This window comes from Sturnira hondurensis, unplaced genomic scaffold (genome assembly GCF_014824575.4).
Source record: "Sturnira hondurensis isolate 20B ecotype Veracruz unplaced genomic scaffold, ASM1482457v3 Scaffold0007406, whole genome shotgun sequence".
NCBI classification, from domain to species: Eukaryota; Metazoa; Chordata; class Mammalia; order Chiroptera; family Phyllostomidae; genus Sturnira; species Sturnira hondurensis.
In genome coordinates, this window is record NW_028080037.1 from 13,397,007 (window position 1) to 13,424,151 (window position 27,145).

The following is a 27,145-nucleotide window of genomic DNA, read 5'->3' on the forward strand; positions in this document are numbered from 1 at the left end:
GGTCCCTCCTCTGCCCAGTGACGGGCCTGTCGTTCTGGCAAACTCGTGTCTGTCAATCCGATGTGGGCCCCAAACATTCACGTATGATTTCCCAGGCATGTTTGTATTCAGACTGGCATTGTCTGGCAAAGACTCACCCTGAAGGAATACAGCAGAAGACATTTAAGTAATTATTTGGCTCATCAGCAATCCGGTGCCCACTAATGCCTGGCACAAGGTATTTGTTAAAAACCGCATGCGCCAAGGTAGGAGAGAGGACCACTGAGTATACGTGTTGGGAGATGAAGGTTCCCGTCTTGGCCGCACCGCCAAGCCAGTCAGGACCATGGACAGGTTCCCCGGCCTTCCTGGGCCCCACCCTGCCCACTCAAAAGATTCAAATCATCAGCATCATTATCATCATTGATCGACCTTACCACCATCACCACCACAGAGCACCTTCTGTGTCAGGATGTCCGGGGTTATAGCAGGAGCAGACAAAGGGGGCCTGCGCCTGGAGCTGGTCCCAAACTCCCTCTTCATGTGGTAAAAGGGTCAGTAGGTTTCAAACTCCCTCCTTTAAGGAGAACCCTCTTTTTTACACCAAAGCCAACTTCTCCAGAAGATTCTAGCTTAGGATGGACTGCAGCCGTCCTCTCTGATGGGCATGAGAGAAGAAGGTTTGAGGCTGAGCACCCATCTCAGGTCCCCCTCCCTGGCCCCCTGGTAGCCTCTGGGAGAACTCCTGGAACACACAGGCTCGTTGGACCACGGTGCACAAAGCCAGGTCCCTGCCTCGGTCCATAAGCGCTAACTTGTGAAAACTCAACCTGGTGGTGATTCCTCCCGATCTGGTTTATGCTTCTCAGGTTCAGGCAGAATGAAATGCCTCCTGCCTCTCCTCCCCCGAAAGCATCACTCTGGACCACTTTGGGATAAAGGTGCTGTTGGCATGTTCTCACACCGTCAGAGTGTGATGAGGTTCCCGGAAGCTCTTCTTCACCCGGCCCCTTTATTTTAAATACCCTCTGTTTTGGTCAGGACGTTCTCAAATGGCAGGCAGTCTGTGGTCCCAGCTGGACTCCACCCTCGGTCTGGGTGGTGTTTCACCCTGGGTGGACAAACAGNACTCCTGGAACACACAGGCTCGTTGGACCACGGTGCACAAAGCCAGGTCCCTGCCTCGGTCCATAAGCGCTAACTTGTGAAAACTCAACCTGGTGGTGATTCCTCCCGATCTGGTTTATGCTTCTCAGGTTCAGGCAGAATGAAATGCCTCCTGCCTCTCCTCCCCCGAAAGCATCACTCCGGACCACTTTGGGATAAAGGTGCTGTTGGCATGTTCTCACACCGTCAGAGTGTGATGAGGTTCCCGGAAGCCCTTCTTCACCCGGCCCCTTTATTTTAAATACCCTCTGTGTTGGTCAGGACGTTCTCAAATGGCAGGCAGTCTGTGGTCCCAGCTGGACTCCACCCTCGGTCTGGGTGGTGTTTCACCCCGGGTGGACAAACAGAACGCCTGGCATGCCTGGACTTCCACCTCAGAGGCTCCGGGCAAATCCAGCGATACAGGCGCACAGGCAGGTGCAAGCAGCGCACAGATACTGTGAAACGCAGGGTTGCTTTCAGCAGCCATCCCTACCTGTATCTTTCTGTCTCTTTTCGGGGCTGGATCTTTTTCAGAATCCTGAGCTCAGGTTGGGCTAATGATGATTGCTGATAATCTCACGTTCTTACAAGATTGCCTCTTTAGATGTTCCACCATTCCCCCCCCCCAACATGGTGATAAAGGACATAACAGATCTTAATGGCGCAGTGATATGTCATATCTGCTGCCTGCTCGCTTGTCATGGAAACTATTGGTCTGGAAAACCCAGTTCTTCCTGTTAGGGCAGAAACCAGTACTGAAATCAGCTATTTTAACAGAGCCTGGCAGCAACCAGAAGGCACACCTCAAATGAGCCAAATGAGGAAGCTGAGTAAAGGGACCGTTTACCAAGGTAGTGGGCACAGCGTTGAGAAAAGGATGCCTAAGGGGTGGTGCAGCCCCTGGGGCTAGGCATTCCTGGGAGCAGTTACCTCCGCTGGAGGGAGGGCAGGGGAGGTGGCAAGAGATAGAGAGAGAGAGAGAGAGAGAGAGAGAGGAGTTGCTGTAGGAAGAAATCCAAGAGAATACTCGACCCTCCCTCTCTTCCCTCTGTCCCTCCCACTGTTGTTATTTGAGCTCCCCATTGGCTGAGTCCACGGGGCAGGGAGACCCTGGTGTGGCTGTAAAGGTTCAGGTCAGCTTCCTGTGCACGTGGCCGGGTGGAGTGGATGCGGAGGAGTACAGAGAAGACAGTACAGCAGGACGTCTCAAAGTTGTGGATCTCTGGTCTGGAGAAGAAGGAGCCCTTGCAGAAAGGGGTGAATTTAAACACTGGGACCCCCCACCACCATGGGGCTCATACTCATGGGGTCGGTTGGGGTGAGTAGTGGTCACATGTGCCTTCGTTAGGTATTTTGCGCTATCAGGACTTTCCTGGGCCTGGGTTCAATTAAAGATTGATGTTCAGTCTCATGACGTCCCCGAGGAAGTATGTGCCTGGCTGTCCAGCAGAGAGAGAGAGAGACCTCGCTTCCTGCAGGATTCAAGGCGAGTTGCTGTAGGATCATGGAGACATTAGGGTGCCCAGGCACCCACTGGGACCTGTGGCCACAGCCTCTTTTATTCCAGAGTCGTGGAATTCTGAGGTGGGAAATGGGTGTGAAGCCTCCACACCCATTGTCGTGGCCAGCGTTGGCCGGTCTCCCCTGCTGGGGGCCTGGGAAACCCTGTGCTGTGTGTAACTCGCCCTCTCTGTTTCTCAGAGGAATGCCGCGCTGTTGAGCTCTATGGCTTGGGCCACAGGGCCTTCCGTTCTTCTTGTCTTTCTATGGACATTTTGGAAGATGTAGCCCCATTTACTCAAATCCCTCTGCTTTCAAGGGGCCTCGCCCACCACATTCTTAGCTCAGCCAGAACCAGAGTCCTGAGCCCGGAGCCTGTGAACTGGTAGTGAAGGGGATGTCCATGCATGAGCTCTGGAGACGATACTGTGAGCCCTCAGATTTGCACCCAAATCCAAGTCGGTGTGGTGCATTGGGCCAGGTGGCAGTTCTTTCTCTATTCTTCATATAAGGCCCAGGACCTGCTCCAGGGCCCAAGCGCATCTTCTCACTTGCATATAATTTTCAAGGCATTTAAGCCAGACAAGCTTGAGCTCATTGGTCCAAACTCCTCATTTCACAAGTGGAGTCACTGAGATCCGAGCAGGGAAGAGAGTAGGTCAAGGCTGCCCAGCAAGGTCTCTGGGACTCAGTCGCCTTTTTTCTGCACCCCGGGTCTAGCAGTGCTGTAGAAAAAACTCAGATCACTTGCCGGATTGGAGTTGGGTCTATTCACATTGACCACTTTAGTTAACAACAATTTTTTTGAAGTATTTGTAAAGAGTTTGTTTAAAAGTGGCATCAAATATTTTATACAGATCCCCGGGATTTAAGGTCACTTACCCAAGACACTTTTGTTATGTAGCAGGGATTCTCTATTACCATCCTAAGCAAATTATCACAAATTCAGTGGCTTAAACCAACACAGGTTCTATTATTTTACGTGGCAGACTCCGGCCAGCAGAGTCCACCTGTTGTGGCTGGGCAGGGGGTCTTCCTCGGGTCTTATATCAGGGAAAGATTTATTATCTATTACATAGAATATTATTGTCTACATTTTAGGTACAATCAAGGAAATGAAAATAACATGCAGAGGGGAATGGCGATGAGCTGATTAACTCTGTCCTTGGGAAAGTTTATACAGGCTTTGGAAGTTACCTTAAAGACAGACAATACACATTTGTTGTTTTAGACCAGGGTGATGGAGTTTTAGCAAGAGCAAGCCATTACAGTCCGTATGCATTTTCTAGGCCTGATTCCCACTGGAAAACGGTTTGAAGGTCTGGCCCCTGCCCACCACCTCGCTTCTGTAGGTTTTCCGTACAGAGCTGAGCCACATTTGCCAGACCANGGGTCTAGCAGTGCTGTAGAAAAAACTCAGATCACTTGCCGGATTGGAGTTGGGTCTATTCACATTGACCACTTTAGTTAACAACAATTTTTTTGAAGTATTTGTAAAGAGTTTGTTTAAAAGTGGCATCAAATATTTTATACAGATCCCCGGGATTTAAGGTCACTTACCCAAGACACTTTTGTTATGTAGCAGGGATTCTCTATTACCATCCTAAGCAAATTATCACAAATTTAGTGGCTTAAACCAACACAGGTTCTATTATTTTACGTGGCAGACTCCGGCCAGCAGAGTCCACCTGTTGTGGCTGGGCAGGGGGTCTTCCTAGGGTCTTACATCAGAGAAAGATTTATTATTACATAGAATATTATTGTCTACATTTTAGGTACAATCAAGGAAATGAAAATAACATGCAGAGGGGAATGGCGATGAGCTCATTAGCTCTGTCCTTGGGAAAGTTTATACAGGCTTTGGAAGTTACCTTGAAGACAGGCAATACACATTTGTTGTTTTAGATTAGGGTGATGGAGTTTTAGCAAGAGCAAGCCATTACAGTCCGTATGCATTTTCTAGGCCTGATTCCCACTGGAAAACGGTTTGAAGGTCTGGCCCCTCCCCACCACCTCGCTTCTGTAGGTTTTCCGTACAGAGCTGAGCCACATTTGCCAGACCAAAGCGAACCAGTCCCCTACAATCTTACAGTTCTGTTGGTTGGAAGTCCAACATGGATCTCCCTGGGCTAAAACCAAGGCGTCAGCAAGGTGGGGTTCCTTCTGGAGACCCCAAGGGAGGCTTCCTTGCCTTTTACGTCTTCTAGAGGGTTCCAGTTTTCCTTGGTTTATGGCCACTTCCGTCTCCAAAGCCAGGCATGTTGCGTCTCAGACTGTATTTCCATTGCCGCATCTCCCACTGGCCAGTCTGGGGTGAGTTCAAGGGTATATGTGATTAGACTGAACTGGACCAGATAATCCGGGGTAACCCCCCACCTCGAGGCCCTAAACCGTAACTACATGTGCTGAAGCCCTTTTACTGTATCGGGAGGCAGAGTCACGGGCTCTCAGGATTAAGAATTTAGACATGGACACGTTGGGTCCTTAACTCTGTGGCTCACAGGGTCATTCACAAAAGATGCTCTTGGTCTACTGGAGGGGTCAGCAAACTCTTCTTTAAAACCTAGACAGTGAATATTTGGGGCTTTCCGGGCCACATGATCTGTGTGTCAACTACTCAATGCTGCTCTTGAAGAGCGAAAGGGGTCACAGACAAAATGTGAGTGGGTGCGCGTAGCTGTGTTTCAGTAAAGCTTTATAAAAACAGATCTGTAGGTTGGATTCAGCCTGTGGCTAAAGTTTAAGGCTCTTCTTGTTTGGATTCCCCAAGTGTCATCCGAGAGAACATCTAGTCTGGCCTGGACCTTGGGGCTAAAGGGTGTATAAGACAAGTTCTTGGCTCTTGCAGTCTGGTGGGGACAGAGGGATGTTTATAGAAGCCCCGAGAGAGACAGGTCCTTGCGGGCAGGGACCAAAAAGCTGCAGGTGCATCCCTTGGAGGGAGTGACCAGGTCTCCCAAGGAAGGAAATGGCCAGATTCCAGCAGAGAATGAAGAGTTGCTAACCGGAGGAGCAGGGTTCGGTTGAGGTCTTAGGGGTCTGAGGTTTATTATGGTCTGGCCGCCGGCCCCTGTGTACTGGGCAGTTTGCACTGTGCCCAAGAGCTTGCACTTGACAGCTCTTACAGACTCGAGATTCGAAGCTGTGTGACCTTGGATAAGGGTGAGCTTTCTCATCTCCGAAACGGAGACAGGCAGGGTCGTCAGATGAGATTGTGTGTAAAACATACCTGTGGAATGAAAGGATGCTCCCTAAAAAAATAGCTATCGTTGTAATTCGTTCCGGAGTCCCCCAGAATGCCCTGGGAAGCTGACCACCTCCCGTCTTGTCTGACTTGCCAGCACTCACAAAGAATGAATGCCTTGCTTGTGGACAGTAACGACGCTACTAGTAACAGCGGTACTGGTTGTACTGAGAGGAGCGGTAATAGTTGCTACCTTTTAAGCGGCACTACCTAGTTGCCAAGAACCATCATGTTTCCGAGGGTTATCACACTTCATCTGCCCCACAACTCTGGAGGCGGAACCCCATTATTAGGCATGTTTGACATAGGAGCACACGAGGCCCAGAGAAGGCAAAGGACTTGCCTAAGATCTCACGGTGGCAAAGGCCGGTGGTGGGACTCAAACCTGAGCTTGACTCACACCAGGGGTGGTGCTCTCCCCTAGCCCCAGGCAGCACAAAGGTGATGGACTCTTTCCTGTGCCTCCTTCTAGTGTCCTGACGGCAGTGGATTGTGGCGGCAGTGGCAGAAAAGAGACGTGAGTTAACCCTGAGTAGAACTGAGCGACTCACAGTGCAGCCAGGAGCAGGCCCCTGGCTCTCCGCGTCCGTTCTGCAGAGCGCACACCCAGGCCTTCTCGGACGGTTACCTGCAATGCCCCTGAGAGCTGGGGCTCCATAGTCACAGCACGTACATAGCCCTGGGGACCTTGAACTGGCCAACTTCTTTTAGATAAAGAGATGCTCGGGACTGACGATGCCGGTGCCTCATGCACATTCAGTGGCTCCCCGTGACCTCTGATAGACTTTGTACATTGACATTTGAGCCCTGGACATTCCAACCCTGACTTCCTTCTCTACCTGGGACTCCTACTTTCCATAGTACCCATGTTCTGCCTTTTTATGACTGCCATACCTACGTGTGTGCTGTTCCTTCGCCCTAAAATCCCCTTCTCCGGGCCCTGTGTGGACAGGCCCTAGCCTTCAGAGGAGACGTAGCTCCGCTGCCTCTATTGGATGCCTTCCCCATGCTTCCAAGAAGCAAATCATGACTCCTCTTTATTGTCCTTAAGTCCCACCTTCTGTCCCACTCTTTGGCTTTCCTGATTTTCCCCTTCGTTTCGTGGTCATTTATATAGACATCTACTCTGCTAAGATGGGTCCTTGAGGACAAGGTTAATGCTGGGTTCACGTTCATAACTCCTTCCCATGGTGCCTGGCGTAGAGTATTCTGTAAATAAGTACATTTCTGTTTATCATATATATTATATCAACCAGAAGCTAACATAATAATTGAGGCCCACATCAATGTGAGGCCCACGCAGGACTCTTTCTGTGCTGCTTTCAGAATTAGGGAGCATAGAAGTAAAGACATGTCCACAGAGATTCTGGGGAAGGCGAGCGGGGAGTTAAGATCTTCACACTTAACCTATTCCAGGGACATCTCATTTGGTATAAAAGTCGATGCCAAATTTACTCTCAAACTGGAGGTGCCTCTGCATCCACGTTACAGTGTCTGTCTGTCTGTCTGCCCAAGGAAGAGCAGTGGGTAGTAGCGTGGGCATTGGGATCAGGGGGAGCAGGGTTTGCACCCCAGCTTCATCGCTAACCAGCGGGGTGGGGGCCTCTGCCAATACCCAGGTCGGCCTTCCCGAATCTTGTTCTCTCGTCTACGTAATGGGGACATCACCGGCTGTCACCCCTCAGGGGTAGGGTTGTGAGAACTGATTGAGGATACGCACGTAGAGCACTTAGCATAAGACCTAGCCTACGGTCAAGGGTGACTGTCTAGTTATTGCTGTTACTGTGGTTGTCATTGTGGTGACAGTATCCTACCTTCTGCTTCTAGAGATAACGCCTCCCTCCTCAGCTCCCAGCCAGAGGGCAGTCTGCAGTCCTGGTTGAGTTGTACTCTGTCCATGGCCACGGACACCAGGAGGACCCCCTCTCGACAGTCGGCCATCAGCAGCCGCATCCTCAGCCCCAGGTAAGGGTATCTCCTTGTTGCCTCCGGATGGCCAATGTCTCAAAAAAATGTCACACTCTGCATGTTGTCATTCAAGTCATCCATTTCCTCTGGACCACGCAAGGACAATCAGGTCAGTTTGAGAGATGACCTTGACACTTTCGAGCTGTATGACTTTAGGCAGGGCAGTTACCACCTCTGAGCCGTCACTTCCTCAACTGAAGAGCAGGAAATATAATTGTATTTACTGCCCCCAATAGTTGACATGATAAGAATCTAACGCAGCTCCCCACAAGGCACGATTTTCCGAATAATTTTAAATAGCAGGCGGCGAACATTTTTTTAAATAGCTATGTGTTCATTATAGTTGCCTGCTATCTAGGGCGAGTTCTTCTTGTTTTTCATGCAAAGATAGTAATAGATTAGAAAATTTGTCGACGTATTCAGATTTTCTTTTCTTTTTCGTGGTGAGTCAATATAAAGGCAATTCGGATGATTTGTCCTTAGGGGGTTTTAGCTGTGCTTGCATATCAGGACTTTCTAGTTTTCCTGCCACGGAGGGAGAGGAATTCCTTCATAGCCTGAGATGGGACCTGCGTGAATCTATGGCATCGTCAACAATAGTTCGCTCCAACAAATGCGCCTCGGGATCCGCCCTTGGCTGTCGGACTTAAATCCGTCTTCCCTCTCGCTTTTCAGCCCCGTCCTCTCAGCGCGTTCACTCTCCCTTTTCAAGGTGGCCCTCTCGTCATTGGGAGCTAATGACCGTGACTCAGAAAGCATGGATTAAGCAGATGCGTAATTAAGATGAAAGGCACACTGCTCTGTGATACCTGAAGGGTCAGTGTGATACGACAGAAAAATGGCAGAGAAACGGAGCAAACCCAGACCCCCCCCCTCGCTGAGTTGGAATGCGTTTGCTCTGAGGCGGGGACTTGCCTGTACAAAAAGGCGGGTGGAAGTGGACGCTGACCTTTGGGGCATATTTGGTGAATGGCAAATGGGCGCCGGGCTGCGGATCATCTTGGACTGAAAGAGTTGATGTTGAAATGATCAAAGAGAGCCTCGGAGAACAGGGTGCCTCTAGGGAGTTAATGAAAGCAAGACGGTCTGATCACTGCACTTAATTAATAACAAAGGCCTGGGCAGAGAAGGAGCCGTGTCCTCGGTTAACCCCCAACCACGAGGACTTTTTCTCTCCTGATAACCCAATACTGCTGGGTTTTCCCCTCGGCCAATGTCAAGGGAACAGAAGCAGAACTGGAGGCGGCCAGACCACCGTGTGATGTTCAGGAACATACTCTCCGAGTTTCGTAATTGTAATTGTATTAGGGGGCGCGCTAAGGAGACTCGGCCCTTGCCCTGCCCCCTTTTCGAGGGCTCGGCGCACCGGGAGATGGGAGGCAGCTGTGGCTTCCACACATGGGCTGAAGTCAGAGCATCTGGATTCCAGCCCCGTATTTACTCCTCTGCTGCTGTGAGATTTGGGGCAAGTTGCTTAACTTCTCTGTTTGTGTTTCCTCATGAGGAAACCAGGGTTGCTGTCAAGGTTAATGAGATGGTTGGGAAGTCATTCTTCCTGCTGAGCCTGGCGTCTCGAAAGTGCTCAAGAAAATGAGCTGCTCTGTTAGTGTCAGTATTTCTTTGATGCCAGAGGACCTCGAGGCAGACGCCATTGGCCCCATGTGACAGACCAGGCATCCAAGGCTTGGAGAGGAGGCACAGATGGCCCTTCCCCAGGTCCCACGGCCACTCCTTGGGCAGAGTCAGTCCTGAACCTTCCCAGGCAGCACTCTCCAGAGCCTCTTTTCCCTTTCTCTGTCCTCTCCCCTTCCAAGGCCTCAGCGTCCAGTTCCGTTCAGAGGTGCCTGCACCACGGACGGTGATGGGGCAGGAGGCAAGAAAGGACTGTCAGCTCCTTGTCTGTTTTCTTTATGTTGGTGTCCCTAGGGCTGGCACACAGTTAGGGTCAATAAATGCTTGTTGAGTGACTAACTGTATGTGAGGTCAAGGCTAAAGCAGAAATAACTGCTTGGTTATAGCTCAGCCAGTACACTTCATATTTCTGCTCCAGCCTTGATCAGAGAGGGTCAGTAATTTGCTCGATGTTCCACAGCAGGTAAGTGGAAGAGCCAGGATTTGAACCTAGGTTTCAATTCCCCCAAAACCTGTATTTGTATTTGCCGCATTGCATGGCTCTCAGCCATTTCCCCAGTGGGTGGATCCCTCACCAGGCAAAATTTACTGGCAAAGAGTTGGCTTGTTATTAATATTAAAATTGCATTCAAGTTACTATTCAATATTCGACATCCATCCAGAAGATATTGTTAAGTGCCTGCTGAGTGCCAGATCCCATAGCATGAAGCCCTGAAATTCCTGATCTCTGTCCTCAGGCTGTGTTTCCAATTTAAAGATTCTAGACCTTCTGAGCTGGAAGGAGCCACTGGCATTGCCTAGTCCAGTGGCTCGTTCTGCAGGTGGAGAGCGCTGAGGTCTGCAGACGGAACCGTCTTAGCCNTTGCATGGCTCTCAGCCATTTCCCCAGTGGGTGGATCCCTCACCAGGCAAAATTTACTGGCAAAGAGTTGGCTTGTTATTAATATTAAAATTGCATTCAAGTTACTATTCAACATTCGACATCCATCCAGAAGATATTGTTAAGTGCCTGCTGAGTGCCAGATCCCATAGCATGAAGCCCTGAAATTCCTGATCTCTGTCCTTGGGCTGTGTTTCCAATTTAAAGATTCTAGACCTTCTGAGCTGGAAGGAGCCACTGGCATTGCCTAGTCCAGTGGCTCATTCTGCAGGTGGAAAGCGCTGAGGTCTGCAGACGGAACCGTCTTAGCCGAATTCATAGTGAGGACTGACCTAGAGTGCAGGTGCCTTGACTCCCAGCTCTTTCTGTTCATAGATTCACACGTGATCTGTGAATACATCCCCCTTTTGAGACCTTAAAATACAACTGAGAAGGTTAAAATCCTCTTGGCAACCACTCCGATCTCAGCTCCCTGTTCAGAGGTGTTACCCATCTTCAGTTTGGTGTGTATCCTTCCCTGTCTTTCTCTATGTGCGTATAAACGCATACGTTCTTGTAGTAAATACACAATTCTTTTGTGGGCTTTTTAAAAACGTAAGCGATAGGATGCTATATTATGTATATTATGCTATGTGTAAATTCTTACACTGCACTTCTTTCCTTCAGCCATAGACTCTGGCAGCCTTTTCTTGTCAGTACACCTAAGCCTATCCCGTTCTTCTGGATTTCTGTAAAATATCTGAAAGTTATGCCGTGGTCCATTAACTATAATCTTCTCGTTTCACTTTTAGTTGACTCCAGGCAACTAAAAGTGAAACGGTATTTGCTATTAACCCGTAAGGTTTCAAACAACGCACGTCATTATGCACAGGGGCAAATGGTTCTCTGGGTCAAAGAGCATTTGCATTTGAAACTTGACTAGATACTAGCAGGTCATCCCAATGTCCCTTCTGTACCACAGAGGACAACGAGACGCCTGTATCCTCATCCCTGTCTTACCTGGCACTCCAATGGACAAGTCTCCTGGACATTTCCAATTTGACTGAGAAAGGTCACTCTAAAAACAGGAGACGGGGGAAGCAAGTCTTCTGCCAAAAAAATAAAAAGCATTCTCTGTTTTATTTATAAGGGGATGTCAAGTCCAGAGAAATATAGCTAAAGCATGTATGATTTATTGCCCAGGAATTATGCAGCTGCTGCTGATAAACGCAAGAGCTTCTGGGCGTGGAGACACTGCCTTCCCCTGCAGCCCCCAGAGTGGGAGTCTGTGGGCTTGGTGGCAGCAGCTGCACTTGGCTCGGGAGTGTCTCTTAACGTTTGGCCACAGGTGGTGTCAGGGCTGTTCAGGGGTTGGCATCTCCCCTGGGCCACCCCTGTGTCCCTGCCCTCTCTTTCCTGCCCTCCAGGGCTGTCGCCCTGCCAGAGAGTGTGAAAAGGACTGTCCACTTCCTCCTTGTCCTTGCAGCACATCGGCTTCCCAAGGACGGTACGAGTCCCCGTGGACCCCTATCCTCGTACCCCGAAGGACCCCACCTCCATCCTCCACAGCTCTGCAGGGTCCCTGCGCTGACAGGCACTCACTGACCCAGCTGTGCAGATTCCTCACGTCTTGCTGCCCATCCGTCGCTTCTCTCATTTTCCTGGGCAGCTGTTCTGGACCATTCTGACTTTCCTCCAGCCCCTGCCCGCACTCTAAGGAGACACGCCCAACTCTTTCATTCAGTGGAACGTAATAATGGCCTCAACTTCTGTGATGTCTGCAAGCTCATCTCTACCTTTCCTCCCGTCTCAGAAGACCGGATCCCGTCCTGTCCGAGGCCCACTCGGTTCCACCCCCTCCTGCCCTAGAGCGCAGTGATCCTCGAAGGGTCCCCTCTTCGTTGCTCAACCCCCCACGTTCCAGTTGTTCTTCCTCACAGGTTATAAACNACTTTCCTCCAGCCCCTGCCCGCACTCTAAGGAGACACGCCCAACTCTTTCATTCAGTGGAACGTAATAATGGCCTCAACTTCTGTGATGTCTGCAAGCTCATCTCTACCTTTCCTCCCGTCTCAGAAGACCGGATCCCGTCCTGTCCGAGGCCCACTCGGTTCCACCCCCTCCTGCCCTAGAGCGCAGTGATCCTCGCAGGGTCCCCTCTTCGTTGCTCAACCCCCCGCGTTCCAGTTGTTCTTCCTCACAGGTTATAAACACCTGCAGGGCCCCCCACATCCTAAGTATGTCCTCACTGGGTAGATAAAAACTAGAGCAAGTGGTCTCCATCAAGAGGAAGGTTGAGTTATAGGAGGAAACAAGATCCTGCAGACAGGAAATGAGGGGGAGGGGAGGGGTGGGAGAGGAAGGAAGAAGAAGGGGAGAGGAGAGGGAGAAGGCAAAAACTAATTTAGAGTGTGTGCGGCCCCCCGTTTGGTAGGCTTGGGAAGTCCAGATAAAACGGCGTGTCTCCTGGTCAGGGACTATGTCCATCCCTACGTTTCCAACACCGGTCCGTCACTCCATAAGTCGGTGCCGCTGTGACTTGAATTTATTACCAAGCATGGCTCTCCACTGTTGCTGTTGGACGTGGACCATATTGCAGTGTGAGCGCGGAGATTATTGTATAAATTATTCTCACTCACATAATCATCGTGATTTTAATTACTGTGTAATCTTCGCTAATTACTGTTGTATGTATCATTTGCTTTGGTTCTGATGTAACAACTGCTTTTCCTTTGCCTAAAAAATGGCATTACAACGTTCTCTTTTTCTGGGGAAAAATTGCTTTCTGTAAACATTCACAGCCCCATGCTCTGGGCTTGTGGTTCTTAGTTTAAAAGAAATTGATTTAGATACCACCACCACCCCCTTCGGGTCCCCCTGTTGATTTTTATTTGGATAAGGCTGGCATGAATTAATAAAAAGGCCTAAATTATAGGGTATTGTCTTTAAAATAAAGTTGTATTACTTTCAAGGAAAGGCAATTACTTCCACAGAAGGGGAAGCCAAGGATGGGTCACGTGCAGCCTGCTTAAATGATTAGCTGCGTCTTCCTTGTAATTAGTTCATTAATTATGTAAATATGCATGGATGGTACTTAGCATTAAAAACAGCTTGTTCTCAAAGTAGGTTAAGCATCCACGCTAATCTTATTTCAATAGTACATCTATTTACTGGTCTCTGCATTCTTAGAACCGGGGCGCGGGCTCATTTTAATTCATCCTGAATGTACTTAATGCAAGGGCCTCTCATGAATAGCATTTTAGGTCTTCTGAGGACAAATGGATTCTTTTCAGTTTTCTCAGTATTAGGAAGATGAGTGGAAACGGATGTGAAAACTGAGCGTGTGGAGCCGTTCAATGCAAACACGTCGACCTTGGACCCGGGGGCTGAGCTAGTGAAACCAACCCGGCTCTGTCCGAGGTCCACCCCTGGAGCCCGCATCCCTTGGTGGGTCTCCGTGGGAGAGAGGGCTGTTTCCTGTCTGGGACTCGAGTCTCAGATGGTAGATCTGTGGTTCCCCACAGTTGTGGCATCTGTGGGGTCGTTGAGCTTTTTATCGAAATGCACATACTTCATATGCATATGATATTTATATACATACAGGAAAGGACGTCTTATGAAATTTTAAGAAATTACTCATGCCTGTGTGATTACTGCCTGAATTGAAATCAGACCATTACCAGTCATGACCTCTTCCTTCCTCAAAGGTAGCCATCATCCTGACTTTTAACACCGTTAATAAGATATGCCTGTTTCTGAGCTCTGGGTACATGGAAGCATCCTGTAGTACTCTCTGGTGTCGGCTTCTTCCTTTCAGTGTTGTGTCTGTGAGGTTCACCCACAACGTGGTGTGTAACAGCCGCCCACTTGTTGCTCTGTAGTCCATAGCAGTGGTTCTCAACTTGGGGCAATTTTGCACCCCGCCTCCCGTCAGGAGACAGTTGGTTATGTCTGGAGACATTTTTGGTTGTCAGAACGGAGGGATGGAGTTTCTCCTGGCATCTGGCGCGGAGAAGCCCAGGATACTGCTAAGCACCCTACCGTGTACAGGACAGGCCACAGCAGTTTTCTGGTTCAAATGTCGTGCCACCATTGAGAACCCCTGTTCTGTAATAGTCTATTAGATGAGTATAAAACTATATTCATGCATTCTATTATTAATAGGTGCTTAGGTTGTCTCCAGTTTAGCACTACTGTGAATAATACTATGGGCAGTCTTGCACGCATCTGTTTTTGCATAAATTACAGCTTTCTGTTAGAATTTACCCCAGGAGTAAAATTTCTGGGCCATAGATGTATTTTCAACTTCAGTAAACATTGTCAAAATGGTTGCGCCAATTTACATTGCTACCAACAGTGGATGAGTTCCAGTTGTCCTGTGTCCTTGTCAACACTTGGATTTGTCCTTTAAAAAATTTTAGGCTGTTCTAGTGGATATTAGTAGTTGTTCATTCCTGAGCTGATTTTGGTTTTAATTTGCATGTTCCTGATAAATAAACCTTGTCACGCACATGTATGTTCATTTGGATATACTCTTTAGTGAAATGTTTGATGAAGTATTTTCCTCATAATATTTTTCTATTGGGTTGTCTTTTTTTTTTAGATTTTATTTATTTCTCTTTAGAAGGGAAGGGAAGGAGAGAAGGAGAGAAATATCAATGTATGGTTGCCTCTCATGTGTCCCTTGCTGGGAACTGGCCTGCAACCCAGGCATGTGCCCTGACTGGGAATCGAACCGCGATTGTGTGGTTCACAGGCCCGCGCTCCATCCACCGAGCTACACCAGCCAGGGCTATTGGGTTGTCTTTTTTATTGATTTGTAAAAGTTCCTAATATATTCCAGATACAAGGCCTTTCTTGAGTATGTGAATCTATTCCCTTTCAGTGGCTTGCCTTTTCCTCCCACCAAATGGTTTACTTTGATAAACAGAAGTTTTTAATTTTAATGTAACCAAATTTAGAATTTGTTTCCTTTGTGGTTGGCACTTTTAATATAATGCCTACTCCCAAATCGTGACGCTATCCCCTATGTTTTCTTGCAAAAGTTTTGCTAATTTAACTTTTGTATATAGATACACAATTCATTGGGAAATGATATTTATTTATGGTGTGAGGTAGGGGTTAAGATTCATTGCCACGTGGGTGTCCAATTGGTTGACATATGTATTTTAAAGTAAATAAGATTGCCTCAATGCACAGCAATATTACCTATAGACTCTATTCCATTCCATGACTTGTTTGTTCTTGAACTGATTTAACATGGCCTTTGTTAGTATAGCTTTGCATAGTAAGTCTTGATATTTGGACGTACAGATGCCTTGGGTCAGTCCTTCTTCCGCTAAATCAGCAAATGACTCCTGGGGAGAGAGAGGGTTACATCATGCTGGGCTCACCTCAATGTCCCCCCCCCTTCCAGAATTCGGCCCTGTAAGTTTCGAAGTCTGTAAGTTCCGAAGTCTGTAAGTTCCTGTAAGTCTGCTTTGTTGGCCCTCCAGTGCCTTTCAATTTAAATTTAGCTTTTCTGGTTTTTCTCAGTGAGGATTTTGTCTGACACAGCGAGTCTATTATCTCTGAAAGCTGAAGGCGAAGCTAGCCATTTTTCCTCCCTTTGCTGAGTGGGCACTTCTTCCTTAGTTTCTATGCCCAGGAGGACACGAACGTCCGCTTGTATTTCCTTTCAGTCATAGCTTGGTGAGTCTACTCGCTGCCCTTGAGGTTAAGCTTCTTAACTACAAGGTTGTTCATCTCTGTATCGACAAGCGTCTGGCATCGTTGGCACTCAATACGTGATTGTGGGTGGATGTAAAGAAGGATGGGGGATGGGATGGGTAGATGGATGATTCCCATTGATTGAAAACTGCATTTTCTCGAAGACCTGGGTGCTTTTACTAATAAGTCTGAGAGTTTCTGTGGCTCTACCTGTTACCACATTCAGCAAGGCAATGACTGTGTATGGAAACTGTAAGAATACATTGAAAATATGTTGAGCCCACGTTGAACCTCCAATGCAATTAAAGATTTTAATTACTTCGCATGCCCAGTTTGTTCTTTCAAAACATTGTAGAAATGGTATCAGGAAGTTAACGACTGAAATTTTAGTGCCAGTGTTTTTTCCTCACCCACCAGCGTGTGAGCCGGGAATTTTTCTTCGTGTTTCTGCTTTTTTGGGTGTTGAATGAGGGGTTCACACGCAGGGGAGGTTCCAGCCTACTCTCAATTCTGACATTCTAGGAGTTTTTAAAATTCCGTGGAAATAGAACCAGGCTCTTAGTTTGAATTTGAACATGGGAGTTCACTCGTCTGTCTTGTTTACTGGAAGCTGGTTTTGAATCTATTTTAAGCCCAGAGAAGAAGCAGTGGCCGGCTGTGAAGCAGGGCTTTCGGGGTCTGAATGAACCGGCCAGATGAGGCAGGTGGAGCCTTCTGTTCATTTTTTCTGCATCTCCACAATCCCTCTTGTTTCCGCTCCTCCATGCCTTTATTCTCTGCACTCCGTGAACTCTCCGTGAAGCCCTCCTCTACACACTGGGTGTTCATAAAAGAAAAATACAGCCTAATGCAGAGCTGACAGTCTGGTTGGGAGATGCAAGTAAGTAAACACATATATAGTACAGGGCGATGGGGAGGCAGAGGGGGCTGTGGACAGAGGAGACCCCTGGCCCATCCTGGGAGGTGGGTGAAGGCTTTCTGGAGGAGGCAACAGTTGGGCGAGGAGAAGTGTTTGCTTCTCAAACAGTATGTAGAGCAATAGTTTCTCAGAGTCACCTGTAGCATGTCACTTCCTTCCCTTTCCCCTCTCCCTCCCTCTTTCTTCTTATTTATTTACTTATTTTTAACCATGGAAGGTGTCCGGGCCCCATCAACTCCACCCTCATTTGACGGTGACTTGACTTTTCATATTTACTTCATTTCTATCTTTATCTGTTCCTTTATATATCTAAACACATTTCTATGCTTAACACCATGAAAGTAACGTGACAATATCATGACAGTTCTCTATAAATAACTCCATATCTTGCTGCTAAGAAGAAGGACTTTCTTAACTATTATACCATCACACCTAAGAAAATGAGCAAATCCATAACATGGTCCAAGACCCCAACATTCATATTACCCCATTCATCCTAAAATTGTATCATTGTGTTTTTTTTTCAAAAGAAGGATCCTCTGAAGAATGCCCATTGCGTGTGGTTATTTTGTTTCTTTGGCCTCTTCCTTTTTAAAAAAAATATATAAATTTTTTGAGGGGGAAAGTTTTAGATTTATTGAAAAATTGAGCAGCAAGTAGAGAAAGCATCCACATGCCCCCTGCCTTCCTGCACGCAGTTTTCCTATTACTAACACCCCGCACTTGTCTTCAGTCTCTTTTAAGCTAGAAAGCCGCCGTAGCCTTCCCCTCCCCCCATGGAGAGATTTTGCCAGGGAAGGCGGGAGACTTCCAGCGTGGTCCCGATGGGCAGCCCTGCTCGGTCTCCCGGTCCTGGGACCTGGGGATCAGGAGGAAGGTACGGACAGGTACCCACCCAGGCAGGGGTTCTCTGAGGGCAGGTCCCTGGATTCGTTTTTTTTTAAAGTGTCCAGAACTCAGTACCCGCTTAGGATTCGAGAGAATAGCAACGAAGGCTTGAGAGTTATTCTGTCTCCGGAAAACATCCTGTTATCGGGAACAGAGGATATTTAAAGAGTCTGTTTTCTGACTCAGGTCTCCGCCACCTTCCGGCCAGGCGTGAGGGACGAGCTGGGAGCCGCTGACTTCGCCACTCCCAGCTTCCTTGGCCAGCCCCTCCATGGCTTCCTCCTTGCCTCAGGTCTTCCCTTTCAGCGGGGTGGCCTTTCCAAGTCTTGTTGCCCCGCCTCTGAAAGTTGGGTATCCGCCCTGGCTTATTTGGCAGACTGAATAAGCTAACGACTGGTAGGAGGGCTCTCCTCCTCTTCCCCGTTTGGAGTGCCTTCTTTGACTGCTCATCACCACCCAAATTCTGCCCTCTTCCAAAAGTCCAACTCACCCCGCCACTGCGGGGGAAGGCCGTGCCTACGTGCTCCTGCTCCTGCTCTCCCTGCCAACATCCCGCTGCGCTTGCCGCCCGTGGCTCCCAGTTTACCCGGAGCTTCCTGCACCGCTGATTCTTCTTCGTGGGTCTGTCCTGCCTGCACACCTACGTCGTGCTCTCCAGTAAGGGCATGCAGCCCAGCTTCCTGCTGTGAGCTCAGCCTCGCCTTGTGTCCGGTCAGAGGGGCTGAGATGAGAGCCCCGGCCCTGCTCCTTCCTCAGCAAGCCCCCTCACCTCTCCGAGCCCCAGTTTTCTCACCTGCGAAACGGGGTAATAAGGGGCAGTGGAGCTGAGTGGTTCAGAGGCGTGGATCCCCGAAGTACACTCCTCGGTTTAAGTCCACATTTTCCCGTGTATCACATGACAAATCACTTACCTTTCCGAGGCTCCTCGTGAAACGGGAACGTTACAATCCTGTCTGCTGTTAGAGGACTGTCGGGAGACAAAATTGAGCAATACCTGCAAAGCCTCAAGGCACCATGTACGGCAGCTGTTCTTTTCTGCCGAATTTACCTGCACGCTGCAGGGGCTTAATAGACGTCTCGGGTTCTCTGCGCATCACGCGTGGTTTCGGGCACCATGTCAGGTTTAATTACAGACCATCAGTTGTTATGTTGGACACGGTTACAAAACCTTCAGGCCATCTTGAAAGGACATCTGGTTTCCCATCCCAGGCCTCGCCAGTATGAAAGAACATCAATACATTTTTAATTTCCTCTTTAATTTCAGGGTACGGATGAAGAATGGGGGTGACAGTGTGCCTTTGGGGATGATTCATGGTGTCATTAAAACTCTCCTCAAGTTTCCTGTAGCTCCGGTCGGCCCTGGTCCTGCCCAGACTCTCCCACCTGGAAATGGTGGGGGGGGGGGGGGTTTGCTGTGTGATTAGATCTCATGCCAGTGAATTCCGCTTCTCCTTGACTCTGGCCTCACCCTTTTCATTCGCTGCATCTCAGTGGATTTGGGGGAATGTACACATGCAGATGTGAGTTCAGCTGGTTGAGGTTTCTACCCAGCTTTCTACCTGGAGGACGTGTGATGTCAGGGAAGGGTGAAGCGTGTCGGATGTGTCCGACCACAATTCGAATCCAGGCTCTGCCACTTAGCTGTGTGACCTTGAGCAAATGGCCTCTCACAAGGGAGCCTCAGTTTCATCATCTGCAAGTTGGGGTGATGCGTCTGAGCCCAAAGAGATGGTGTGCACAAAACGTGTGCCACGTAGGTGCGTTTTTCCTGCATCACTCGTATCCACGGAGCACCTACTACTGCGCCAGGCACAGGCTCTAGGACCAGGTGGTACATCCCCAGGACGGCCTGGAGGGAAAGGGGTGTGGTCCAGGCAGGAGAGTTGGTTCATTTTGAGGCTGAACCAGCCTCTTCAATAGCCGCACCTTTTCCCATTCTGCCCAAGCAGGATGGTATGTAAGAATCGATTATTCTCCAACACATGCCCTTATTCCAGGGCCTTCTCTAGGCCCGATGGAAGGGGTCATTAAATAAAACACTCAGACAGGCTTTAAGATTTTGAGGAAATACAGGGTGGGGCAGAGGTAGGTTTACAGCTGTTCTTATGGAAAATAGCACAATAATTCACCCTGTTCTGTGTACGCACAACTGTAAACCTACTTTTGCCCCACCCCGTATTTCTCGGTAGTAACATTTTGAAATGAATAATTACTGTATGCAAACTTAACTGCACCAGCCTGGGTCTCCTGCGAAGCGCTGGGGTTCAGGCAGAGATGTCCTGGGTGGCACTCTGGTGACTGACCGCACCTATCACACGCCGTCTCTCCCTCGTCGCAAAACCCCATGGGACAGGCCTTAGCTTCCCCATTCTCGCAGGTGGGCAGGTCCAGGCTCCACCAAGACGCCTGGCCGGGAGGGGACAGAGCTGGGTTATGAACCCAGGCCTGTCTGTCTGCTTCTGGAGCTCACTGTCTTAGCCTTGCAGGTTAGAAAGAGGGGCCATCCCGGTAAATCTGGGTGTTCACAGCCCGATTCACCCAATAAGCCCTCAGCAGTTTAAGCCACCAATACTTTCAGAGAATTTTCATGTATATTCTCTTGCTCATCAATTCACTTATAAACATCCACTGAATACCTAGTATGTGGCAGACATTGGAGCTTCACTCGCTGATCTAACATGTATGTACTGAGTACCTAGTATGTGCCAGAGGGCTCAAGATTGATTCACTCATTCCACACGTTTGCTGAGAACATACTATGGCACTTCACTCATTTGTTCAACACATGTTTAGTAAGTACCTACTATGTGCAGAGAACTCAAGAGTCATTCGTTTTCCAATACCTGTTTACTGAGCACCTGCTATGTGCCAGAACACTACTCTAGGCACCTGCGTATAGGCACCCCTTCCCTCCTGCAGTTCAAATATCCACACATTACCAGATAGGGTTCTCCTGTCTTACAGCTAAGGAAATTGAGGCCAAGAGAAGTCAGGTGACTCCCAAGGTCACATGGCTTGTAAGTGGCAGGAGCAGATTAGGCCAAGTGACAGATGTTATCTGGACAAGGAAGTTTTGTTAGCCCTGAATCACACCACAGGGCTCAGAGGAAGTTTCCAGAGAACAGTGGTACTGGCTGTGGGGTCACCTAACCTGGGGTTGGACCCTGCCTTTGTCACTTCCACCTGTGTGCTTGTGGAGGTCACCCACCTCACTGGGCCTCAAGGTCATAACCCGTACTACCAGGGTTGCCATGAAGACTGTAAGAGGGTGGGAGGCTCATCCGTTTGTTCCCCTTATATCCGTGGAGCCCAGCCCAGGGCCTGGCTCCGCGCAGCAGATGCTCAGCCAGGGGTAGCTGTTGCGATGACTGTTCACCACCCCCTCCACTCAACTGTGAACCAGCCCAGCACCATGGTGGCTGAACCTTAGGGATGCCAGCGGACTCCCTATCGTAACACGCATGCTAGAGGGCAGCTCCATTTTGGACAGACTAAAGGACAGGCAGCAGAAGTTCCCGAGATGTGTCTGGAGTCTCTCATTAGAGAATCACAGTGCCGGACCTGGCATTTGCCCACACCTGTCTCCCAGCAACTCAGAGAGCCTTCTATCTATCATCCCTCCCCGTGGCCAAGGCTCTGGGAGGCGGGCGCCGTGACATCTTGATTATCCACCAGCCATCCATCACACGAGATCAATGGAGGGGAGTTCCGCCTGTGCCAAGCCGTCCCGTGAGGACGGCTGAAAAAAATGAGTCTTTCCAGGCCCCTGGCTGAAGACAGTAGGTGTGTTTGAAATGTCCAAAGCTGGGACAGAAGGAGAGGACCATCCCGTCTCAGACAGCAGAACTGGGACCCTCACCCTGAAGCCTGCAAGAGGATGTCTGGATTCAAATGTCATTCTGTGGTCCCCACACAGAAGGGAGTGGGCACAAGGAATGTCTTACTCTGAATGGTAAAGTAGGCAGGAAATAGAAACAGACGTTGCCGAGGTGTGGGTGGATTTCTGAATGGTGAACCCTGGGGGTAGCGCTCAGCAGAGACTTCCTTCTTTCTCTCCTTCTCCTCCCCCCCACCCCCAGTGCTCTGCCTCACTCCCTCCTCACCACCCCCATACCCTCTCCTCTCCAGCCTCCCAGGAGTCTGTGCTGCTTGGCTTGGGTTTCTGTTTCAAGCCCACCAGCTGGGGCTGTGAAGGCACCAGACAACTCTTGCAAGATGGGACACGGCCCACCTTACCCCAAAGCCCTTATGCCCCTTGGCAGAGCTCAGTGATCCCAACCTGGTGACAGCCAAGCAGGGGCCTGAGCGGCTGTGCTGGGACACTGGGGCTTGTGCGCCTTCTAGAAGGTGTTGCTCCTGCTGCATTTCTGGGAAGGTCAGACCTTCCCCATTCAGAGCTAGGGGTCCCCGTGCATGAGCCTGCGCCCTCTGCCCTGGACACCAGCATTCACAGGCTGGGGCCACCAGACCCCACTCATGAGCTACTGATGGCTTGGCATGCCCCCCGCTCCATACCACCCTGTCCCACCATTTGGTTGAAGATGAGGGGGGCAGACACTCAGCAGCCAGCCTGCGCCCACCTGTGACTGTCCCTTCTGTGTCCCTTGCCTTTGACCTTCACGCATTCTCCCTCCTCCATCACCCCTGGACTCCTTCCTCTCCCTCCATCCCTTCTCGCTTCTGCTTCTCTCTCGTGTGTCCTGCTTCCTCTCTCACTTCTCTTTGCCTCCATTCCACTTTTCTCCTCCTACCCACCTCTTCCTTATAGACTTGATTCCCAAGGTACACCTGCCCCGATTTGATAACGTCTACTGTGTTCCGACCCGGAGGCTGCAGAAACGAGAGTCGACAAGATCTTGACTGTACCGGCGCGAGCTCTGTGATTCTCCCCCTCCTTTCCTCTTGCCCATTTTTTCTGCTCCTCCTCCTCCTCCTCTTCCTCCTGCCCCTCCTGCTCCTCCTGTAACCTTTCTTCCCTCCTTTCTTCGTGCGCTGTCTTGGCATCCACAGCCAGCGCTGGAGGTGGGCGCTGGGGTGAGTGGGATGGCAGAGTCCCAGGCGATTCCGCGACAGGAGCCCTCAATGCTGCCATCCCACGTGGCAGACGATGGATGAGACTGAGCACCCAAGACACATCCATCACCCCCAGCTCCCTGCAGGGGCCCAAGACAGGAAGGAAATGACTTCTGTCAGCTCTGCGGCAGCCCACTGCCCCTGGCGGCTCCAAGCTGTTTATTTAAAAAAAAAAAAAAAGAGAAAGGAGTGAGAACGCTATCCCGCCCTGTATTGGGGGAGCGATTCCAAAGCAAGGGTGTTGAAAAACGCAGTTTCAGGTGGTGCTCAAGGAGCCCTTCGCCTCCTCTCCCTGCCCGTGTCCAGCCGCAGCCGAGACGGAGGCCAACACCTGAGAAATGGGGAAGCCAATTGTGTGGCTTCTGTTCTAGCCCAGGGGGGCCGACCCTTCCCAGGAACGATGAGCCGCAAGGTCACCTGCCATTCATTCTCTGTTTGCCCCTCTTGGAACTTTAGCCGAGGCTTCCGTTGAGTCCAGTGGTGGGCGGGGCTCAGGAGATTCAGAGATGAGTAGTAGTAACGATGACCATAACCTGTTAATTACTCAGAGCCATTAATTATTGGTTATTAATTATTCCTCAAAACTGGTAACCGTTATTGGAGGAGCTAGGCGTCAGTCACTGTGCCCAGGGCTTTTCTGCCACTCCTGTGACTCCCCCGTGGGTTCTGCATGATGCCTGCTGGGGGCACAGTGGAAGGAGTGCTCAAGGGAACAGCAGAGGCAATCCCAGGGGCCACAGGGTCCTGGCCTGTCCTGGGGGGCTGGTGTGGCTGGAGCAGCTGAGCAAGAGGGCAGCTCGAGGCAGGAAGTAGGGAAGGGAGTAGGGAACCTGACCTCGTCGGAGAAGGACTGAGGATGGTGAGGGGCATGGGTGATGGAGGTGGCTCATCCACACCATGACCTTAACCCTGTGTCTCCCCACCACCCCCACACTGTGCCACTGACCCTCCACCCAGCTGACCTGGGGAATAAGAACAGGCAGATGAGCAAACCCAGCCCTGTGCCTGTTGAACCCTTTCACAGACCATCAGTGCCATGGCGCCTCCCATAGGTCCTGGGTCTCAGAGACTCCCTCCACCCGCAGAAGAGAGGCGCGCCCCGGTGGTCAAAGCTCTGGCCTCCAGAGCTCGGGTGACACTGTCTAGGTCTCTACTGCTGTCCTCGGAAAGGACCCTGATCCCCTACCCTATTTGCCCCTCCTTTCCCCTCTGGGCATGGCCTCCAGGGGCCATTGGCTTGGTGTCCCCGACAGACTCAGAAGCCTTCTGGGTTATTGCCCTGTTGCCTGTGATCATGGGATGGGAATGGTGACATCACATGGTGAGTGAGAAACCCCCCTCAGAGTCTTGCCCAGAATGCCAACCTCCTTCGTGTGTGGAAGACTGGCACCTGTGGCCACCGTGAGAGCAGCAACTCGGAGAGCGGGACAATGACCAGACGCCTGCACACGCGCCCCAGCCTCTTTCAGTCCCTAGCCCCTGGCTTGGTCTGCTCCGCCCAAAGTCTGGCATTTTGTGCCCCTCTTGCTTTTTCGTAAATCATGACTTTACTGCTGGTTGGGAATGGTGGTGTTTGTCTTAAGAGGAGGGACCAATAGATTTTTATTCATTAGAGGAATGGGCGGTGGACTCCAGTCTCTTTCTTTGAAGCGACACCCTGGATTTCACAGTCTAGGCTCCTTTTCAGAAGGAAGGTGGCTTTGGCTCAGCAGCTGTGAAATGACTCTGCATGGCAGCCAAGCCCGGTGTCATCCCAGAATGGAAGCCGTCTGCCCTCTCGAATTGGCTCTTGGTTTTGTGGGGGTTTCATGGGAATCTTTCCCTTTTGGAGGGACCGTTTTTCCCCCCACCCTTGAAACCACCAGGGGTGTCACAGAGGATCCTACCGAGGTGCGTGTCGGGGTCATAGACTTCCAGAAGCCCTTCTGCTGGGACTGTCCTCTGCGCTTGTCCCTAAACAAGTAACTGTGTGACCTCCTGCAGGTCCCCCTTGTGTCTTCAAGAAGGAAACGACTTACTTCCCAGTAGGCTCTGGGACGGCAGGTCTCATCGTGTCAGATGCGATGCCTCATAAACCTAAGTCATTCGTCCTAGCCGCAGTTTTAATCTACTCGAACGTGCTTAGCTGGGTTTAATTATAGACAGAAATTGCATTTCAGAGAGCAACAAGAAATCATTTACATGGCTTGAATTTGCACATTAAATCATACGGTGCATTTGAGAATGCGGTAGGGATGGCGTTTCCAAAGAAAAAATAGTATCGGTGCCTGTGCTTAGTGGCTCTCGACGCCAACTGCACAGATTATATGGCTTGCATGGTTTCTACTGACCGCATCTTTCTCGTTGGCACAGGGCGGACGAGGAGGCCGGGGACACCGAGAGGACCCAGCGGGCGTCTGCACCGAGCAGAGCCCGGGACGTCCCTAGCCAGACCACAGGGGACAAGTCCCTTTCTCCCCTTTCCCTCCATCGGCAAAGGTACTGCCACTTGGGGGATGGCGAAGAGTGTGACGTCCAGAGAAAGCCCACTGAGATGTTAGCAGCTGCGTCTTCGTCTCCATCTTCTCCGAGGACAGACACATCCCCAGTGTCTCGGGAGAAGCTGCCGAGTCCCTCAGCAGCTCTGTCCGAGTTCGTGGAAGGGCTCCGGAGGAAGAGGGCTCAGAGAAGCCAGGGGTCGCCGCTGGGCCTGGAGGACGGGCCCACTGTCCCCATCTACCAGACCACTGGGGCATCCGTGCTGAGGCGGGCCAGGGTGGGCAGCGACGAGGGCCACCTCTTGCTGAGGTCTGGGGCAGAGTCCCTCCTGGGAATGGAGGACTCGGCCGGGGCGTCGGCTGGCCTCCTGCGGTCCACCAGCCTGAAATGCATCTCTTCTCAGAGCGGGGAGGGCAGCCCGCTGTTCCCTGGGAAGCCAAAGACCCGGTTCAGTTCGTGCGAGTCTCTCCTAGAATCAGGGCCAGGCTCAGGGAGAAAGCCCAGCTCCCCCACCACAGCCAGGGACACACTCCTGTCGCCCATACTGCGTCCTCGGAGGCGCTGCCTGGAGTCCTCACTGGACGACGCCGGCTGCCCAGACCTCGGGAAGGAGTCGCTGGTCTTCCAGAATCGCCAGTTCGCGCACCTAATGGGGGAGCCACTGAGCAGCGACCCGTTCAGCTGGAAACTCCCAAGCCTCAACTACGACCGCAAGACCAAAGTGGATTTTGACGACTTCCTCCCGGCCATCCGGAAGCCCGAGACTTCTCGGTCCTTGGCCAGGGCATCCAAAGAGGGGCAAGGCAGTTCGCTGCACTCGAGTGCCCACTTGGAGACTGAAGGGGCCGGCCGGACCTTTCTCTCAGGGATCAAGACCATTTTGAAAAAGAGCCCGGAGTCCCAGGAGGACTCCGCTCACCTGTCTGACTCGTCCTCCTCGTCCAGCTCCGTCGTGTCCTTCAAGAGCGCCGACAGCGTCAAGAGTCGACCGAGAATCCCACGGCCAGAGGGTGATGGCGGTGAGCGAATGTCCCCCGACAACAGAGAGCCGGGGACAGCGGGGAGAGACCAGGACGTGGAGAGCATCATGAAGAAATACCTCCAGAAGTAGGATGGGCTCAGGTAAAAGTAACCGGCGGGAGGGGGCTGTCCTGAGGGACTAAGATGAGACCCCCAGCATCTGGCTGGACAGCCTCGGGGACCTTTGTTGCTGCTCCCATGCTTAATGTTGGGCCCGATTTCTCTAGAGGACGAGAGCTTTTAGACATGTTAGCTTAGCAGAAGCCCTCTCTGCCTGGTGCTGCCTGTTTCTTTGCTCTTTAAAAGGCAGGCACATCAGAAAGCAAGCAGGTCCTGGGGGACAGGGCTAAAGAAGGTGCCAGGCTTTTAAAGTCATCCCCCACCCCCACCCCTTGTCTGGCTTTCTCTCCCAGCCCTCCTCTCCTCCGGAAGCTGGAGGAGCTGTGAGTGCACCCTGTCGTGTCGTGATGGGCGACCCTTGGCGGTAGGGTCAGGCCAGGCTGGAAGAGGCCTTGGGAACAGTGGAGACCGGTTCCCACCTTCGATATCCAGTGAACTGAGGCCCGGAGGCGGGAGGGCAGAGGGGGCCGTGAGGAGGTCGAAGCGTGGGAGGAATGGAGCTCCTTTCTGCCTCCTCTCCTACGCGCAGGCCCAGGCCTGGCACTGCGGAGGCAGGAAGGCAGGAGGAGGAGTTGGGAGTGAGTAACGGCTTCCTTTTATTAAGTAT

At 50.8% G+C, this 27,145-nt stretch overlaps 1 protein-coding gene across 2 annotated transcripts in view; it reads left to right on the plus strand.

Moving 5' to 3' along the window:
- Positions 1-27,145, plus strand: part of MYO18B (myosin XVIIIB) — a 230,171-nt gene that overhangs the window by 201,051 nt on the left and 1,975 nt on the right. Inside the window, exons 41-43 of one of the 2 annotated variants that reach the window (XM_037052378.1) lie at positions 6,345-6,389; positions 7,700-7,837; positions 25,273-26,520. In XM_037052378.1, the coding sequence (XP_036908273.1) occupies positions 6,345-6,389; positions 7,700-7,837; positions 25,273-26,509 (1,420 nt within the window). In that variant the 3' untranslated portion in view covers positions 26,510-26,520. The remainder of the gene's footprint in view (positions 1-6,344; positions 6,390-7,699; positions 7,838-25,272; positions 26,521-27,145) is intronic. The other variant, XM_037052379.1, reaches the window with a different exon arrangement.